The following is a 21,871-nucleotide window of genomic DNA, read 5'->3' as shown; positions in this document are numbered from 1 at the left end:
TTCCCCAGCCAAACGCCGCAAGCCGGAAATCCCGCACAGTGCCAGAGAACTTTAAGCCCTGCATTGTGTACCCCTCTGTCAATGTGTTCATCATTTTTATTGTTTATAAACAAACCACATCCATCCCCCACACTTTTGAAAAGCTTGCTACGCCCCTGCCCCTCTAGATGATTAGAGCCGTGGAGGCCAGATAATGGCATAAGGGGATCTGTACCTTGGGCCAAGTTCTTAACTCTCCTAAAAGCCTTGTGTGATGTTGGCAGAGAGGGTTGATTTAAGTAAAGGCTCTAATTATAGCCATGAGTAATAAAATTGTAGATATGCCATATTCTCTGTCAGCTTTAATTTTTTATAATCAAAGATTAACAGGATTATTCACAGTACTGGCGATAAAGTATGTCTAAGACATTGCTTAGACTTTTCAAGGTCCGTTTGAAAGGTATTGATCTAAACACTAAAACATTTTATTTATTTATTTTATTTATGTTACTTTAAAGTAATAGTTCAACCAAAAATGATAATTTGTGGGAAATTTTGTGGGTTATCCAAGGTGGAGTCTGTTTCTTCATCAGAACGGGACATTCCAACTCTTAACGTGAAAAATGCTTAACGTGACTTAATGTAATAAGACAGTGATATTAACAGACCAAACTCACTAAACATCATACTAATAAAGTATACTATCTACAAAAAATCAGATGAGCCATGAATATGAATGCGTTTTCTTATAATGGTTTTCTATGAGAGGTAAAGGCTTAACGTGTTATTAAACGCATTGCTTTCATATTCAGGGCTCATCTGATTTTTTTTATAGATATTATACTTTATTAGTATGATGTTTAGTGAGTTTGGTTTTATAAAATCACTGTCTAAGTACATTAAGCCACGTTAAGCGATTTCTTCTAATGGTTTTCTATGGGAGGAAAAGGCTTAACATGTTATTAAATGCATTGCTTTCATATTCAGGGCTCATCTGATTTTTTGTAGATAGCATACTTTATTAGTATGATGTTTAGTGAATTTGGTCTTTTAATGTCACTGTCTTAGTACATTAAACCATGTTTATGTTAGAGCCATTTATTATGCGTTTTTCACGTTAAGCGTTTTAAAATGTCCCATCAGAACAGATTTGGAGAAATAGCATTCCATCACTTGTTCACCAATGGTTCCTCTGCAGTGAATGGGTGCCATCAGACTGAGAGTCCAAACAACTGATAAAAACATCACAATAATCCACAAGTAATCCACTCCATCAGTTAATGTCTTCTGAAGGCAAAAGTCGCATGTTTATTAGAAATAAATGAATTATTTTTAAGATGTTCTTAACTTCAAACTCTTGCTTCCTCTATCCATTAGAGTTGTAACGGTTCACTCAACTCATGACTCAATTTGATTCATCATACTGATTTCACAATATGATTTTCTCACGGTTCTTTTTCAACAAAATTACATTTAAGACAAATTATAAATGAAAAGGTGTCCTTTTATTATTTCTTGGACAAATTGATGCACATTTCTTTGTGAAACAGAAATATGTCAAATAATCAAATCAAATAAATAAGACAAAAAAATCTCTACATATAAAAAAAGGCCACCTATGCTTTTTCCCTTCAAAATAAGAGACAGCCACTGCATTTGAATCACAACCCAAACAAAGATGCTGAATACATGCAGCATGAGCAGTTTTTAAAATCTAACTGAAATTGTTTAATTGGACATTTTTAAACAAAAACAGAATGCTCTGACTTTAGTTTTGTGAAACTATAGACGGTTTCAACGGCATCAACATAAACAAACGTTAATGCGCGTGAGCGCTTTTGTGGACCTAACTTAACTTCCGGTAGACTCCAAATAGAATCAATAACAACTGCCAAGTCCCTCTAGAGTAGATATTTTTTGATAACAAACAAAATGTGTTTTCTGTGTGGATCAGGCGGACTTAATGAATATGCAAATTCATTATTTGCCAGCAGGAGATGTTTTAAAGCATAGACATAAAGAGCGAGAAATAGAGGTTTCCCCAGTAACAGCTATAAACAAAGCAGAGCTGGTACGCTCACACACTGCTTTATCACGCATATAACATGCAAGTCTTCTTTCAGAAATACAGCGATATAAAAACACCCGTGCCTCGTTTTGATATTTAAACATAAATGTAAGGAATTATTATTATTAAACGTGCAGTACGTTACGTAACGTTACGTTACTCATGTTTATTTAACGAAGCCTTTTTGAAAATCGATCAGTTTTAAAATTGTGGCGAGTCTCCAAAAATAAATAAATGTATGGGAAACACATCCCGCAGCACAGCCACCTGAGCCCAACTTCAGTCTACTCATCAACTTGACTTTAACTGCGTTTGTAGATGGCACCGCAGCCAGACCGATATACACAACACAGACCGGAAGTTAACTTAGGTCCAGGCGCGTGCGCCCGATGAAACCGTCTATACTAGATAAAACATTTGCACGAAACAAAGAGCTCTGAACGAGACGCAGACTCACTCGCTGACAGCAGGAGATGCTTATGGAACAAAAGCGATACAATGTTTCCTTGGTTATTGCGGTAAACAAAGAAGCGCAGAGCATCTGAACGTTGCTTTAATAGTCCCTTTAAAAGTCCCTTTAGGGCAAGTCATTTCACTTGGCGGCCATCTTTGAAATGCCTCTCCGGTAATGCAAGTATAACTTTTATGTTTCTAAATGGGGAAACATCAAATTCTCCAAAACTGTTCATCCAGCTTACGATTTAATTTCAAATTTGAAATCACCAATTAATTCTGACAACAGTTGTGTAATAAATGTTGTTTCTTATGCCACAATATCATTTTCATTTTTTCTTTTTTTTTTTAAAGTGTATTATACGGGTAGACCAGCCAGCGTGCATTAACAGTCTCAGAACGCTGACTCCCTTACGAAAATTAACCATGGTTTTACTACAAATAAAACAAAAACCATGGTTACTATAGTTAAACCATGGTAACCACAAATTAACCATGGTTTTGCTATATTAACCATAGTTTAACTGGGATACATTTATATAAACTCCTGCCCCCAAACGTATCTCCATTCGTTTAACATCTCAACTGATTTGAATCATCACGTATTTGTATTGATTTTCAACTGGCTCGTGGTGCATCGTTACATCCCTACTATCCAAGTTATTGCTTTCTCCAGTGAAAAAGTTATCTCGTCTGAATCAGGAGAGAAATATGCAGAGATCAAGCACTGTTTACAAGCGATAACAGTCTAAAACAGTTCTTAAGAATAAGTCAGTGAATTTTAAAATGAGAACAGAGGATGGACTTTTTCAAAGGAGGAAGTCTTATTATGGATTATGGACTCCTGTTTTGGCAGTTAATACACCTTACAGTTACACAATACAGTTAAAACGTCTTAATAAAGGATTTGTTTCTTACAAACATGCAGATTTTGGCTTCAAAAGATGTTAATTGATGTACAGGAGTGGTGTGAATTACTTGTGGATTGTGATGTTTATATCCACTGTTTGGTCTCTCATTCTGATGGCACCCATTTAACTGGTAAGCAAGTGACGTAATGCAAAATTTTCTCCAAATCTGGTTTCATGAAGACACAAACTAATTTACCTGACACACAGCTAGGAAATGTTGCTGAACATGGCTGCTTTAGTCTGGCTAACTCTTTCTAACTCTTCTCATCTTGTCTTTTGATTTCAGGGCACAGAGGATCAAGTCTGGACAAAGACGGCATTCTGTTTATCCTCAATTGAATGTGAGCTCTCGCTGACCTCCAAATATTTAAAATGGGGTTGTCATGGAAACTGCTGGTGCTGCAATTATTCATAGGATGCCTTTCAGGTAGGCATCCTAATAACCTCCTCAATAGACTTTCCTGTCTGTTTCTTTGGCATACATTTGTCCTTGTCATTTACTATTATGGGCAGACCTCTCATTCAGGGATGTCTCTTATCTTCTGGAACCAATTAAAGGTTTCAATTTGTTTGTGAAAGCTAAAGCCATCCAACTCTTACGGATGGGCGCAGTGGTGAGATGAGCAAAGACACACAATATGTGTGACAGTCATGCCATGGGGTGGCGGTTTTATATTAAGTAATATATATTGCATCATATAAAGAATAGGTGCTTTTGCATTTATGGCAGCGGTAAGAAGGTGTCATTATGTTCTCCGTGGCAACACTTTACTCCTTTCTGGAATTATGGGATTCGATGCTTAGGCTTTATACTCATCCATCTTGGGTAGAATATACATTAGACATATTTCCATCGTCACTGGACTATACCTCTTATACTCAGAGCATTATACCATGGCGGCAGACTTCTTGATTTAAAGGCCACGCTGCTTTGTGTCAAAGTTGGAGAAAAGAGGTGATAATTTAACCAGACCTTTGAAAGACACGAAAAGGTTAATGTGCAAATGAATCTACCAGCCATTATTTTATTGGAGAGCACAATTTATGTTCTCATTTAGCCTAGTGGAAGCACAAAAGCCCCTTTATTGATCTCTTTTTGATGAAGCAGTTACATTGTCTTTCAGTCACTGGGAGGGTAAGACTTAATCCTCTCACTTTTAAGTCTTTGATTTAAAAAGGCTGTTTGCTCTTTTGCATGATCTTCACTCCTGCTGCGAGGGATTTTTGAAAGCACTCTTTTCTCCGCCACCAGGTTGTGTCATGTTGTGGAATTATTCTGAAAAAGAGCTTCAGTTCATTATAACATAGTAGCCAGGTGTGTTCACCCAATAGCGGGGCATGTTGTCACACTATTATGTTTAGGTTAAGACATCAGAATGCATTTTATAGTTGACTCTTGCTTGAATGTATGCAAACTAGGTTTGAAAAACATACAGCTCACTGCTAGAGAAAACACGTTTGACATTTGATTGAAAACATTTTAGTTACTGAGCTATAGGCCTTGTGACAACTAGCCCCACTCCTCTTTATTTAAACAATGCTAAGTAGTACATACTGTAGAGAAAGGAATCTCTCTATGAATACTGAAATATGTTTCATTAAATATCAGTTTTATATTTTTCAGTCTGTTCAAAGACACTTCTGCCAGTGGTGTTTGTGATTTCAAAATAACAGTTAATTGTCAATAATTGATACTGCTAAAAGAAGATCTTGCAGGATTATGAAATGGTAATGTTATTCATCCACTCCAAACTAATACTAATTACATTAACAGCAAACCCACTAGAAATGATTATGTGTGATTTAATTGCCAGCACTCGATACACTCTTGAAAGTAAAAAAAATAATAATAATAATACAAATGTATTCTATAGATGTACATGTTTAAATAACTGCATTCATTTGCTTTGTCTTTTTGAAAGTTGACTAAAAACCATTGAACAGTTACACCAGTTAAACAGTTTGTTTAATTTCTGTCTTTTGAGCACATGGCGGCAGGTAATTGCAACTGCAGTAGAATATAATAGGCGCAGGATATAATTGTGCTTGATTAAATGTGCTTTGATTGGGGAGTAGAGACACAAAACACAAACCACACAATCAAGGGAAAGCACTAACACATCCAATTGTTGGTTAATTCAGCTTCAATTCAAAACAGGCACAAGTTTTGTTTCTCAAAAGCTGCAAACTGAATTAGATGGTTTATGATTTTTACTAAATTTTGGGAAGCTAATTGCCTTTTAATTTTTATCTGGGATCAGATATAATAAAGAGTGTCAGGAAGATAATGATGCAAGTGAAGGGAAATCTCGACTCTGCAGCTCTACATTACATAAAAACAAAGCTCTTACAAATTAAAATCATAGTGAAACCATGTAACAAAATATTAGACAACAGAGGATTCGAAGAAGTACATTCCAGGATTCATTTGAAAAGTGTACTTAATAAAAAGAAATAAAAAATGGCTTTGAAAAAAGACAGAAAAAATTAAGTGCTTTCACTTAAGTACATTGTAAATAGGCTACAGTATATTATCTTTACATGTATTTTTGAATATCACTATTATTAATTAAATCAAGTACTTTACATGTGTTTTAGTATTTTAGTCAACAACAACGATTAAAAATTTTCTTTACCGTTTAACTTAATTTGAGATTATAAAAAAAAACATTTTTAAAAGTGTACTTAAGTGTGTTAAGAAAGTCATGAAAGTGAACTCTCTTTAAGTACACCTAAGAGGCATTTTATTTAATTAATATCTCATCTGCAAGTTCATTTTTTAAAGGGTACTTGATATGATAGTTAGGTATGATCCACGATGGTACAGTACAATGTTGCCTAAGTGCAACAGCTGGATATGAAATGTTACTTTTTATTAAATAGGAGATGTGTAATACATTATAAACTAGATATATTTTTAGATGTAAAAACATCACACTTTTTTTTTTCCTCATTGATATCATATTCCGTATCATCAAGGGTTAAGATTTGATGTACACTACAACTGAACATTGAATAAAGTTTAGCGCACTTCTTTTTGACAAGGGTATGCAATTAAACAATCATTAAATTGTATTTTTGACTGTTTTTGACACATAATTGATACATTATTTGTCTTTCAGGGACAGCATTGAAGAAAAACGTTTTGAATTTGAAAAAGACCAAATTCATAAATACACTTTTAAATACATATAAATAGGAAGAAGGTCAGCCATACGAAAGTGAGTGAAAGTGGCGTGACATTCAGCCAAGTATGGTGACCCATACTCAGAATTTGTGCTCTGCATTTAACCCATCCGAAGTGCACACACACACCGAGCAGTGAACACACACACACACACACACACACACAGTTGCAGGTTCGATGCCTTGCTCAATGGCACCTAAGTCATGGTATTGAAGGTGGAGAGAGAACTGTACATGCACTCCCCCACCCACAATTAGTCCGACTCTCTAACCATTAGGCCACGACTTCCCTGGAAATATGCAGCATAATTGATCCATTGTGGTATATTTCATTAACTTCCTTCAAGTCTGTTACAGTTAGCAGCAAAGTTAACCAAATTAGCTGTATCTAATTCCTTAAATTCATGGTTCCCTACACTTCACGGCTCGTGGCTTGTGCACGTATGCGTGTGTGTGTATTTGTTTGCGTGGGTGAGTGCAGGTGTGTATTTTAACTTACCAAGATTGGCTTTTTCATTTGATGAATAAAACCCTTGATTCAGAATCAAACGAATTGGAGGGCACACGGACATCTAAACCCTTTCCCTCCCTCCCTCCCTCCCTCCCTCCCTGTGCGCCCTGTCTGTTCCTGGATATTCATGCTGAGGTAAGCTGGTCGAATTCATCGGCTTGTCAGATGGTATTGAATTTGAGATTAGTTTTTATTTGGGCCTCCAAATTGCTCTTTGGCTTTTCCCTCCAGCTCTGGTGCTGCTGCAGGGGGCAACACCGCCATATAAATTTCCCCCCTCAGGTAGGAAGATGGAGAGAGAGAGAGACCTGCTTTCTCCAACTTCCTTCATAATGACCTCCCTTTTCACAAAGGTGGGCTTTTGTGTTGTAGTGTTCTGCGCTGAAAAAGGGATAGATAATTTCTCAGCGACTGTGTGTCTCTCTGGACAGCTGTGGTCTGTTGACAGAAATCACAGCACCAGTAAAGCCCTAAAGCAAAGTCTTCGCAACGTAATATCAAACCGTAGGCGACAACACGGTTTCAGATTACTCCCCATCAATATTTTAATAACATATTGTAATATTTGCAGCATCACCAAGGCTTGTAATTACATGGTGTTTCTGAAATAGACAGTTCCGTCCTCGTGTCCTCTGGCAAATATGAACTGTGATTGCAGCATTAATTCCTCGCATGATAGAAATTCACTCTCGGCTGCATTTCTCAGGTTTGCATCAGCTCCAAGCTTAACCTGACATTTTGAAATCTTTCTCACCCCTGTCTTTATTTACATACGCCTTATGTCTTTTGGTTCCAGATTTTTGGTATGGATATCTCATTTAGCTGTTGTGTGGAAAACTGCTCATGTTGATTTTGAACAGCTTGATCGGATACAGACAGATGCTTTAGTGCAGTGTTAATACTGACGCCCACACTTGACGTGTTCCAGAGCCTTGATTATGAGAGCGCTCTTTGTTTAGCGTGAGTGAGTCACTTGATAATTAATGCGTTTTAGCCTTTGATAGCATCTCAGCGGGCTGACTTTCATGTCCATGTGCATCAGAAGATTGCATAAGAAGTTTTTGGCAGGTACATGTGGAACACACTATATCTACTAATCCCATGGGCGTCACTTTAGTTTAAAAAGTAGTGGGGTGGTGGGAGGTTATGAAGTCATGAATTTTTTAATTACAAATTAAAGGTAAATTCTAAGAAGTTCACAAATATTTTCTTAAGAAAATCTTGGGGGTTAAAACTTCCCGCTGTTGACTCTCTCACTGATCAATGAAAAAGGGTGTTTTTGTGCTACTTGCAGATTAAAGGGATAGTTCACCCATAAATGAAAATTACCCCATGATTTACTTACTCTTAAGACATCCTAGGTGTATAAGACTTGCTTCTTTCAGACGAATACAATCAGAGTTGTATTAAAATAATGTCCTGCACCTTCCAAGCTTTATAATGGCAGTGAGTCCAGATTTTGAAGCCCATAAAAGTGCATCCGTCCATCATAAAAATGTACTTCGCACACCTCTAGGGGCTTAATAAAGGCCTCCTGAAGCAAATCAATGAATTTGTCTAAGAAAATATCCATCTTAACAAATGAGATAAGGACATTATTAAGGTTTTTTTTTTCAGTAGTATTTCCTCATCTTCAAGTCAAAAACCATTGAAACTATTGGGTGACCACCTGGTTATTGCTCTGTTGCAGAACAGCAAATATGATTATGTGGGAGAATGTGGGACACGTGTGAGAGAGATAAAATTACTACTAGACTATGTCGAGTCTAGTCAAGTCACCTTTATCAATATATCAATTTATACAATACTGATTGTGTCAAAGCAGCTTTACAGTGTCAAACAGGAAAATAATTTGTCAATAATGCAAGAAGACAACAACAAAGTCATTTTTCCAGCTAAAGTCAGTTCACTGATGATTCAGTGAAGTCATCATCCAGTTCAGCACTCTTCCAGTAGTGTCTGTGCAGCCAGTCAAGCGTAAAAAAACTAAGCAAGCCAAAGGGAATATTGGCAAGGAACCAAAACTCTATCGTTGACAGAAATGGAGAAAAAACCTTGGGAGAAACCAGGCTCACTCGGGGGTGGGGGGGCGGTGGGGGGTAAGGGCAGTTCTCCTCTGACCAGATGAAAGAGACTTAGGTCTCTGCAGAACAAAATAGAGCGTTTATCACCATGAGGGTGTTTTCAAACTGCTGGGTGTTTCTAAATCATGCAATCTAAATGATCCCCCTTACCCAACCCCACCCCTAAACCTAACGTCACTATTACGTCAACCAATCAGGTATCATGGTGTAAAAACACCCTGATCTGGTAACTCCCATTACTTTCCTGCAGGGACCTATACTTGAGATGAAACAAGCACAACGTGGTTTATTTCCAGGCTGCAACACAGATCAGGTCGTGCAGTGTCAGACTATGTCAATATTGATTTACAGTATATGGAAAGCAACAACAATAAATTCTAGTTTAAGTGATACAGTACAATGAACTGATTAACAGTAGGTGACTAGTAGGTGAAATAAAATTTTTAATCCTTTGTTAGACTATATATAACCCCTCACCCCCACTGCCCTATCAGCTCAGAGTGTGACTCGAACCCAGATCGCCAGCATGTGGGTGCACTTACAAGGAGGATAAAGACCGCAGCCCTTTGCATAATTCGTTAGTGTGCCTTTTGAGATCAGGGGAGTGAGGTTTGCCTGCACAGCACCTACCAGCTGGTCTCCGTTACATATACTGTACAAACATATTTACCAGATTCACCGCATATTTATCTTTTGTTGCATCTAACAACTTTTAGCATGATGTTCTTATCCAGCCTGTGTGTATAATAATCCTGGCTGCTGTAGCTGTACAGCCTTCACCTGGAGTTCACTTTTTTAGGTCTACACTGATTCCTTTGCTCTGTGGTCATTGGCTGGAAGAACCTCAATACAGATTCAATGGTTGACAGCTGTGCAAACTGATTTCTTCATGTCAATTACAGTATATACTGTATATATGTGTTTTTTTTTTTTCTTTTTTTTTGTGGTTTTGTAATTTCAGGGTAGAAAAAAATATACAGACATAATTGAAATGCAGGGCACAGTTTTTGTTCTGCAGTATGCAGGAGTTTAATTAACTTAAGTTAACTTTGAAAGCCCTAAAAATACATTTTGTAAAATAAATAAATAAATAAAACATTCCTGTGGACCCCTGGGGGTTCTTGTACCCTTGTTTTAATAGCACAAGTTGCTATTTTATTTATTTATTTATTTAGTCAACATTTTACGCTAACTATATTGATCTGAAGGCAACAATCAGAACTTGGGCATATCATTAGAAAACCTCCTTCCCTATCTTTTTTTGGTCCTTTTGAACTTTTAAATGTACTTAACTGATAACATGTAACATGTTTGCTGCTTATTATCACAGAACTGGATATGTCTCCTCTGTATTAGCTTCGGAAAAACATGTGAATTACACCTTTACTGAATTCTAGTAATGGGGATGAGTGTATAATTTAGTTTTTAAGTAAAAAATATCACTGCATGCATATCAGTAATTTTAGAAAGTGCTACAGATGTTTTGTTCAGCTGCACTCTTTTTTCTTTTTTGTAATAGCATCAGCATAGTCTGCACATTTTAATCTAAAAATAAAATCATACCAGAACTGACAATGGCAGGAGGCCGGGCTTTTGGAAATACGGATCAGCTAAACAGTGGAAAGCACTGTGGTAGCAAATGGGAAATCTGAGTCAATATTATGGTTGTGAAGTATCAATTTATCATTTGCTCTCACTCACGTCTTTTCATCTTCTCATGTTTCCTGTTGCATTTAAGAGTTAAAGTCCTTGTTGACAGTGAGATTGAAATTAGCCCTGGTGCAGTGTATTCCCCATTCAATAGATTTCAGACACCTCCGCTGAGAGCTCTTCTGTGCTCTATTATCACCCAGAATCACAATGAACCCCGCCTCTCCTGCATTAGTGAGATGCTAATTGAACACTAGGTAGACCAATTTAGTGTTTCTGGCATGGAAAAAAAAACCTGTTAGTTCCGAATTTTCAGATGCATTAATTCAGTTTGCACCCCTCTGGAACTTGATATCTGCACAAAGTAAATAAACAACCAGCAGTATGTGCTTAACATGAACTAATTTCTCAAGAGGATGGTTTCCTCTAAAAAGTTAAAAAAGTACTTGGGGAGCCGTGACTGCTGCCTTAGATTCTATTGAAGAAAGAGATTTTTGTAGTACATCTGAATGCATTGGGGTCAGAAATTAACTTTTCAATATTAGGAATAGAACAGATTTGAAGAAATGTAGCATTACATCACTTGGTCACCAATGGATCATCTGCAGTGAATGGGTGTCCAAACAGCTGATAGCTGATAGAAACAGTATCTCAGATATATGTATTTCAAATACATATTTGAAATACACAACACTCCAGTCCAAAAAGTCACTTTTGGACAAAACACAAGTACATAGCCAATAAAGGCAATGACCTCCAGTGAAAAAGTCCATCAAAATCCATTTGTTTAAAACCATTTTGGACTAGTTTTGCTTCTAAACGGTGCTTGTTCTGTGCATGTTTCTCTCCTGATTCAGATGAACTGACTTTTTCACTGTATGTTAGAAGTAACGGTTTGAAGTTAAAAATTCCTCAATGGATTTTTTTATTATTATTTATTTTTTATTTTTGTATTGTTATTACAAACACAGCTTGTCTGCTTCACAAGGTGTTAATTGATGTACTGGAGATGTCTAAGGGTGGGTAAATGTTCATTTTTGGGTGGACTATTGGTATTGCCCATTGGTATTGATTTAAATATTTACTTTTTTTTTGTTATATGTGTTGTCTTTTATGCAAAATTCTTAAATTTAACCAACTACTTTAATCAGTCAGATTATTTTATAAACATCCACAAAAGCCATCTTCACACTACAGATGTGGAACAAAACATTTGACAAAAATCATTATTGTTAATTATGGATCTTGATAAAATTATTAATGTTGATTAATAAAATATATTTAAAAAAATTGTTTGGGGAAATTGCATGTCATATTTAGGTTACACAGACAAAGACTAAGAACTGTATATAAATTAGTTTACTCGCTAGAAAATCAAGATGTGACACTGGTTACTTTAGTAGAATGAAAAAACAAAATTAACTACTAATATCTCTGCATAACATGTTTTCAAGGTTATGAAAGTCATGCAGTATCATTTAAATACCCCAAAATTATGTTTATCGACATTTTTTAAACAAAACATGGAGATGTTTTTTGGTGTTTTGGACACACTGCGTAACATTAGGCTCTATGTTGTGTTAATCTGCACACAATGAGTTTTAGATTATGCAAATTGTCTTCACCCTTGCATTAAAAACTCTCTATCCTGCTCATTGTTGGGTGGATGTCTCATCTTGCTGAAGGCCATTCGTGCTTAATAAGACAGGACAAGTGGTTTGCACTAACCATCAACATGTAATTACGAAGAATAATAAACCACAAAATTTCTAGGCTTTTAAGTGTTTACACGATACACACAATTAAGCTACTTTACAGCAAGTTAGTGTCTTTGGTATGACGAAATCACATTAGCGAGTGGGTCACCATGTGTTTCTTGGAAACTGAATAAGCTCTTATTTCCTCTAACTTGATTAGTAAAGATAAGTACTAGATGGTACTAGATAAGCAGTACACAGTAAGCTATTTAAAGAAATGTACTGTCTCAAATCAATATTTAAGCTCAAAAGTTTTGTATTTTAACTTATGTATTGCTCTTTTGGTGTTTGTGATCTCAGCATCTTGAACGTATCATAGCTAACATCCTGCCAACAATATTTCAAGTGTTCTTAAGATTACTTTGTTCACGCCAAATTTACTCTACCCACTTGACAGCTACTGAATGACAGCTAGGCTTTCATCCAATGAACAGATGGATACCTTTCACAACAGCTTTGCTCTAAAAGGCAAGCGATGCTAATTTTAGCATTGACTAACAGCGTATTTCTGTTCTTTTCCTCCTCACCTTTAGAAGGCAGTGGTCCTCTGAGGCCAGTATTCACCAAACAGCCAGGAAGTATTGTATTCCCTCTCCATCTTAATGAGCCCAGCAGGGAGGTCACCTTCAGCTGTGAAGCCCAGGGACATCCACCCCCGTCCTACAGGTGAGATCCCAGTGTAACAGTGGCAAGCTTTGTTTGAACATATTTTGTCCGTGGCAAAGACAAATAGACAATCCAAAATACCTGATTAACCTGTTCAGTCTAGGCTCGAGTTTGAGTGTAAGAATCTCGGAAGTTCTCCTGAGCTCTCAGCACATGTTGAGTATTTCTAACATGAAGGGAACTCTTTTTCAAGCCGCCAAGGACACATTAATTTATCACAGAGGGAAGCTCTCCATTGCTGCCATTACAGCGAGCCCTTTATATTGTTGCTACAGTCCTTGATTTGACTCATCTTGAGTCAAAACCAATCTGAATAGTATCAGCTGGTTTGGCCTTTCTGTTTTATTTTTTTTTTATTTTTTTTTATTTTTTTTATGGGAGTCCCATTCTGAGTCTAATTGGATTTAATTTATCTTTGAAAAACTGTTCTCTTCAGCCACTTATTTTCTGTGGCTGAGCTCTTTCTTTGACTCCCTCCTGTTTTTGTTTGATCTCTGTGAGTTTAATTGAATTTAATATTATTTTAACTGCAGTATATGTATCAAACAAAATATTGGATGTTAAACAAGGTGCCAAAGTAATTTTAAGGCTTATATTGTATTTTTTCACAATGACCATAAAAGTAACCTATATAAATATATATATATATATACAGAGGCGGACAGAGTACACAGCTTCATTATTTGAGTAAAAGTACAGATACCCTTTGCTAAATTTTATTCAAGTACAAGTAAAAGTTCTACAGTCAGATGTCTACTTAAGTAAAAGTACTGAAGTACTTGTTTTTAAAAGTACTTGAGTACAAGCGTACATTTTCTATATATTGCATTACTACTGCCACAGTGCTTACATTTATGTACAGAAACGTCCTACACGGAGTTATTAAAAATGTTAATACCTTAAATGTAATGAGAATGTAAAAGGAATTGAAAGTAAAAAAAGAAACATTAAATTCAGCTCATTTGAGTGATAGTATTAAGCCCCATCCTCTCACAATGACGTACAGGAAAGGCAGGAGAAAATCCTTTCAGCTAAATAACACAATTCTCACACACACAATCTATGTGTGACAACTCTGTGTCTGTGTGTGTGTACTGTACTTCAATTCACAATTTCTTTTTTTTTCTTCTTTTTTTTTTCGTCCACACGGAGACGCGTTTCCGTGAATACGCACACATTTTTTATCTGTTAGGCATTTTGGTCCACATGGAATCCAGCGTTTAAGAAGAGTGAAACCAATGTTTTTTTGAAACCGGGTCCCAGAGTGAATAAATTGGAAAATGCCACCTTTTGTGCTTTCGTTTGGACGGCGAATATATTTTAGAATATATTTTAAACGAGTCAATCTTTCACTCTCTTCACTCTTCTCTCTTTTTGCTATTTTTTTTACCAAAATTTATTTTGGATATTTCAAAAAATTCTAACGAACCCTCTGATTTCATTTGGACTACTTTGATTATGTTTTTATTAACTTTCTGGACATGGACAGTATACTGTACACACACTTTCAATTGAGGGACATAAAGCTCTCGGAATAAATCTAAAATATCTTAAACTGTGTTCCGAAGATGAACAGAGGTCTTAAGGGTTTGGAATGACATGAGGGTGAGTTATTAATGACATAATTTTAACATATGGGTGAACTAACCCTTTAAGTAATATTCAACTTTCTGAGATACTGAATTTGGGATGTGTAATGAATGAGTATAATATAGTTTCACTTTTTGAATGGAATTAGTGAAATAAATCAACTTTTTCATGATGTTCTAAGTATATAAACAGCACACACACACACACACACATGTTTGTTTTTGTGAAAAGTGGGGACATCCCATAGGCATAATGGTTTTTATACTGTAGAAACTGTTCTATCGCCATTCACCAACCCTACCCCTAAACCTAACCCTCACAGGAAACTTTGTGCATTTTTACTTTCTCAAAAAACCTCATTCTGTATGATTTATAAGCGTTTTGAAAAATGGGGACATGGGTTATGTCCTCATAAGTCACCCTCTCCTTGTAATACCTGTGTCATACCCATGTCATTATACAGAGTTGTGTCCTGATATGTCACAAAAACATGCCCACACACACACACATATACACACACACACACACACACACATATATATATATATATATATATATATATATATATATATATATATATATATATATATATATATATATATATATATATATATATATATATATATATATATATTCATTCAAAAGTTTGGGGCAGTATAAGCTTTTAATGTTATAAAAGACTTCCATTACAAATAAACGCTGTTCTTTCGAACTTTCTATTCTTCATAGATTTCTGGTCTATTTTGAACACCGATAATAACATTTAGCTTTGCATCACAGGAGTAAATTACATTACTATATATGTAAAATACAATTAGAAAGCAGTTCTTTTAAATGTTAGTTATTACACAATATTATTGTTTTTTGCTGTATTGTCAATGAAATAAATGAAAATTAAATTGCAATGCGTGTCACACATTGCATGTACACACTACATGTACGTTCTTGCCTTTGACCACAATGAATTTGAAGTAGTGCTTATATCTTCACCTTGAAAATGCCAACTTTTCATCTGATTGCTCCTGACTCGCCATCTCGCCATCTCTGCTGCGAATCTCTGTGTAGCTGTTGCGTGTGTGTGTGTTTGGCGCTGCTGGCGCAACAGCGTGTGCCAGCATGTGTGTAAAAACACTGGCTCTGATTGGCGACCATGAAACACATGACTCTGCCTTAGCCAATCACAACCGCTTATCTCGTCATTAACCCACCTACTCACTCGCTGTGTGAGCCAGGGCTCCGTTCGGATTGCATAGTTTATTAAATCAATGCATAGTAACGCACCGCATTTAACGTTTATTAACGTTAACGGCGTTGTAACGACGGGAAAGGTAATTAGTTAGATTACTGCTTTACTGAAAAAATAACGTCGTTACCTAATGCCTTTCTTTTAAAACAAACATTTTTTTCAGAACATTGTCTTACCTACAAGCGACGCGCGAGCATCATCCCGCTGTCTCTTCTTTTTTCTTTTTTCAGCCCCCGACTCTTGGTGCCTTTTCGAGGCCATGTCTGAGGTCGGTGTCTGCCAAATTTGACATTGATTGAAGCATAATCGGACAGACCACTGGGAGGTGGGGAAGGGGGGGCACCAGAAGGAGACTGGCACAGAGATTCACCTTTTTCTCGACTAATTTGGTCTAGGCCTATATTACTTTTGAATTGCTTTTGTATATTAACATGCTTTTAGAAATATTTTATTTGTTATTTATACTAGTAGTCTATTGTGATGATTTTTTCACGACCCAGATTTTTTGGTTCCATGACCTCGTCAGTACAGACAAAGAGTTCATAAGTGGGCACCCCTGTCTTAAGAGGAGCTGAAGCAAACACCCTGGCCAACTCTGGAGTTTCTTCAGGGGATGCTGCCTCCTCTGGGGGTTCTGCATCAGTAGCACCATGAGCGTCAACAGACACAGATAGTTCAGAAACAGCATTCGTGGCCATAACGAAGGCATCAGGTAACAGGGAGAGTTCGATGATAGTGTCCATTGAAGAGTCAGAGGTGACAGGGAACATCATGAGATCGAAAACTGCTTTTGTCAGAGGAGGTTCTGCAATGGAAGTTGCCACCTTGAAGGGAACAGGAGTGAACTCTTGGACAGTTTCAAGGACTGTAGTGAACTCTGGGGCAAACTCTGCAACTAAAGTCATCTTTGTACTGTGCTCAGGGGCTGAAGGCCTCAATAGACTAAGGTCAAAATTGTGTCATTCTGTTCAGATGATAGTTTTGTAAAACTGAAATTCTTTCAGCATTTGAATGTGAAAAGAGTGGAAGGTTCTAACTGCATTGTTTGCTTTTCTCTGGAGACTGGAAAAAATACTCAATGTATTCAGATTTAACACTGTATGTCTACAACATATAGTCCCTGGAAGAATTTTGATCTAGTAAGACAGTTTATTTATTTATTTATTTATTTATTTATTATAAGTGCATCGTTGAGTTTGTGTGACAGGCAGAGCTAACAGTGGGCTATGCATGCAAATATAGTATCTCTCCCAAGTACCATGCATTAACTTATGCAGCAAGGTACAGGTTTCTATCAATATGGAATATGGTCATAGACGTGGCCTTTAGTGTATTGCGGGGAAACGTGGCATCATAGTATCTTCGTTTTTTGTGTGTGTTATATTGATTTCCATTGTGCATATAATCAGACAGGTAATTGATGTGGATCATGTCTTTGTCCACATTAAAACCAGATGGCCACTATTGTGCCCTTCTCTGTTTTCTCCAGTCCGTCAATTAAAATGGTCCTTATTTGCTGAGGGATTCACACAGCAGACTCATTTGTTCTCATTTGTATGCCACATTGACAGAGAGGTCTGTTTTTTTCAGTGATTACGATTTAATAATGAGATAAGACAGTGATTACGTTTCCTGACTGTATTGATTAATTGTGTGATGACGTAAAGACGAGACTTTTCTATGTGCGTCTCTGGGGTTCTGTGGTTTCTGATATCATAGGGTGACTGGTATGGGCCATTGATCTGTTGTTAAAGTCCTGTCTTTCTACTTAATGCCTTTCTACTTTGTTGTTACTGGTGTTTTTGTCATGTGGCACTGTATGTCCATGCTCAGAACTATAGTATTATTTTTGCAAATAACAAACAAATGTATTTCACTATGTTTCACTTTGAATGAAGATAAAAATATCTTCTAGTACTCCAGACTCTCCTTTCACTCTCTGCTAACTATGCATGTATTTTATAGGTGGAAAATGAATGACAGCTTCATTCCCCCTCAACCTGGCTCTCGATACAGCATCTCAGGAGGAACCCTTCGAATCAGCCAGCTCAATAAGGAAGAGGATGCTGGTATCTACCAGTGTCTGGCCTCCAACTCTTTCGGGACTATTCTCAGCAGAGAAGCAAGTCTTCACATTGCTTGTGAGTCTCTGTTAAGTCATTTCTCAACTGAAAAACTCATATACACAAGTATGAGTGTCTATAGATTTAAACCTGAGATCAGTGATGCTTGGTTAGTCTTTTCCACATCATTTGAGGTGGTTTTAGTTGTTTTTCATGACACCTTTGTGAACTTGTACTTCAAAGTGGATACATATGCAGTGCATTGGCTCAGAATGTATTCTGAGTTAATATTGCGGACTGCACTGCATACAGCAGATGATCCATATTGCATAAAAATGACTCATTAATGATGACTCAAATTAACCATAAACTAAAGGGTTTGTATTTCTTGAATTAAAAAGCATTTGTTCTGTATCTTATGGTAAAATGCTCAAATCATGATGAATCACATTTGTCTTTATCTTCTTAGTTAAAATAACCATTTATGGAAGTTAAAGATATTTTTCTGAACTTCTACCACTTTCTAAACAGTTTCAAAACATTTTGTGATCAGATAAATCAAACCCCATTTAGAAGTAGTCAAAATGCCTGTAACCACACTGGAGTATAATATAATATAATATAATATAATATAATATAATATAATATAATATAATATAATATAATATAATATAATATAATATAATATAATATAATATAATATAATATAATATAATATAATATAATATAATAATAAACCACACTGGATATGTCTATCTTACATTTCAGATAGATATATAGATAGATAGATAGATGTGCAGATTTTGGCTTCCTTTTGCTGGATTACTTTGCACATGCTCCAAATGCAGTATTTGTGCTAATCTAGATTGTTCTAATAGCCATTATTATTATCTTAATTAGATATTTTAAGCGCTCTTAGACACTTGGTGCAGTGTAGCCATTCTTATTTCGCCTAATCGTGTTGATCTTTTGTGTTTTCTGCTTCATTTGATTTGACATCTGTATCTACTGTATGGTTGCTAGCAAGCTTCACAAGCTGATGATTCCCTGGTGAATCTGCTTAATAATTTGAGACACAAATGTGTGCATCTGCATATCTTATCATGGTACACTAGTACTCTTATAATTCATTTTGTCATGATCATTCGTGCACAACCTGAGAATGGATTAAGGAAAAACTCAAGGCAAGAGAGAGGAGGTTTTATGGTACAGTAGAAAATGGTTTTATGGACCATTTTTAAATCATTATAAGTTTATGGTGGAAATGCAAGGCTATGGCGTTTGAGCCACAGCGATCCATGCTTTGTACATTACAACTGCTCTCTGATAAATCTAAATCTAAAGTGTTAAGTCATTTAAGATGCATTGCATTTCCACAGCTACTACTCTAGAGACAATATTCTTTATGGGCCACCAAAGCTCATTGATTCAATATATATATATATATATATATATATATATATATATATATATATATATATTGGTGTGTGGGAACAGCAGAGGACAATCTGTGAAGGACTAAAGCTTCTTCAGTGTGCAGATATAAATTCTGGTGGTTTCAAAATATTGTTTGCAACCCTAATCTTCAGTATAACTAAATTTAATTTGGAAATGGTGTCAACTTGAGTGACATACATTGAAACATATTTAGTGTAAGATTTAATTCATATTATATTACTTAATAGTTTACTTAATATTTATTTTCAATTTACTAACTTTGACGAGTGGGCGGGGCCGGGATGCTGGAGGCGGTGGGCTGGAGTAGGTGTCGCTCATTTCCAATCATTCCACTCCACCGCCCGCCCCACTCGTCACACTTACATTTCACAAAATTTACAAAGTAACACTGTGAAATACTGAATAGTATTTTCTGTATTTATTTATTTACTTATTCACACTGGAAAAAAAAATGGAAACTGGTAATAAACTTATTAATTACAAATAATTACAAATAAACTGCCAGTAGCACACTGAAATTTTGAAGTACAAAGACTGAAATAGTATATTCTCTTGTAAAACATACATTGATAATCTTTGTTTTAATTACTTATTATTTATTTATTTTTCATAATGTTCAAGTAATGTGGTGATCCATAAGATAAGTGATTTAAGATTATTGGCTTACTGTTATTGGCCAGAATTTTTATATCAGTACATCTTCAGTTACCTCAGATGTTTCATATGTCAGTGCACTGGAACCTTAGAGACAACTTTGAAACATTTCCAATGAATGTTTTAGAGTTCCTGTGAAATCACATTCTCTACTTTGAAACCGATTTAGTCATAGTCTATTTATAGTAAAGATTTGGCTTTTTTTTTTTTCGAGTAGTGCATTGAATGAGAGGCCTGAATAATAATCAAAAGAGATACTTCTCCTGCTGCATATTTTTCAGTATGCCTAAGGCTGGTTTAATCTGAAGATTATGGCTCTTATAAATGACTATGAATGTATAAACCAAAAAATGGCTTCCAGTGGCCAAGAACTATGTTCCCAAATTTGCTTATTTTATTGCGGTATAAGTAGATTTTTTTTTTTTTTTTTTTTTTTTATGCATTAGAACGCTTTTAGATCATTTTGTAAGGTTTTAAAATAGATATAACCTCAAAGTTAACTAATCTTACTTGTAACTGCTCACATGCACATTTATTAGAAGATTTCTTTATACTATCCAAAAATAATTTCTTATCCTGATACCTGTAACAGAAACATCCCATCAGCAGCACTGGCCTTTGTCTGTGTACTGTTGATTTAATGCATTTCCAGGAGCATGCAAAGATAATCTTAAAGGGTAAGTTCACCTAAGAATGAAAATTCATCAATCTTCTACTGACCCTCAAAGCATCCCAGGTGTATGTGACTTTCTTCTTTCAGAATAATCCAATCAAAGTTACATAAAAAAATTGTCCTTGGTCTTCCCAGTTTTTCAATGCGGGTAAACGGTTGTTGGTTGTCAACAGTTCAGAAGACGTGAAATAAAGTGCACGCATCTGTAATAAAACATCCCTCACATGACTCCGGGGGGTTAATAAAGGCCCCCTGTAATGAATCCATGTGTTTTTGTAAGATAAATATCCAGATTTCAAACGTAATAAACACTTTTTTTTTCACTTCTGTTGACTGTTTGGAACCGGAAGATGTGCAGGCGGAACATGGAAGACGTATGCATCACTCACGCGCCTCTGGGAAATGTAGGAGAAAAAGGAAACAAAGTCTCCTCTTGGCTTATTTCGAAATTCTATGACTTTTTTTCTTTACAAATTCTTGTTTTGTGCTTCTAATTCGTGACTGGCATTTTATTTTGTTCTCTCTCCGCGCTAGTCACCCACGAAGAGCTAACGAACTATGACATCTGCCTGCATGTCTTCCGGTTCTTAACAGTCAGCAGAAGTGAGAAAAAAGTGTTTATTACATTTGAAATCTGGATTTTTATATTACAAAATCGCATGGATTCGCTACAGAGGGCCTTTGTTCACACCCCAGAGTCGTGTGAGGGATGTTGTATTACAAATGCACGCACTTTATTTCACGTCTTCTGAACTGTTGACACCAAACACCCGCTTAACCCCATTGAAAGACTTGGAAGAGCAAGGACAATTTTTTACGTAACTTCGATTCGATTATTCTGAAAGAAAAAAGTCACATACACCTGGGATGCTTCGAGGATGAGTAGAACGGATTTTCATTCTCGGGTGAACTAACCCTTTAA

General features: G+C 36.1%; 1 protein-coding gene across 1 annotated transcript in view; it reads left to right on the top strand.

The window, feature by feature from the left end:
• Window positions 1–3,695: 3,695 nt before the first annotated feature.
• Window positions 3,696–21,871, top strand: part of LOC127944359 (contactin-4-like) — a 48,915-nt gene continuing 30,739 nt past the window's right edge. Inside the window, exons 1-3 of the mRNA XM_052540236.1 lie at window positions 3,696–3,838; window positions 13,133–13,265; window positions 18,067–18,242. Of these exons, the coding sequence (XP_052396196.1) occupies window positions 3,784–3,838; window positions 13,133–13,265; window positions 18,067–18,242 (364 nt within the window). The 5' untranslated portion in view covers window positions 3,696–3,783. The remainder of the gene's footprint in view (window positions 3,839–13,132; window positions 13,266–18,066; window positions 18,243–21,871) is intronic.

The sequence above is a fragment of the Carassius gibelio genome, chromosome A23 (genome assembly GCF_023724105.1).
Source record: "Carassius gibelio isolate Cgi1373 ecotype wild population from Czech Republic chromosome A23, carGib1.2-hapl.c, whole genome shotgun sequence".
NCBI lineage: Eukaryota > Metazoa > Chordata > Actinopteri > Cypriniformes > Cyprinidae > Carassius > Carassius gibelio.
The sequence above is the reverse complement of the archived record's forward strand: the minus strand, read 5'-3'. Positions and strand labels throughout refer to the sequence as shown.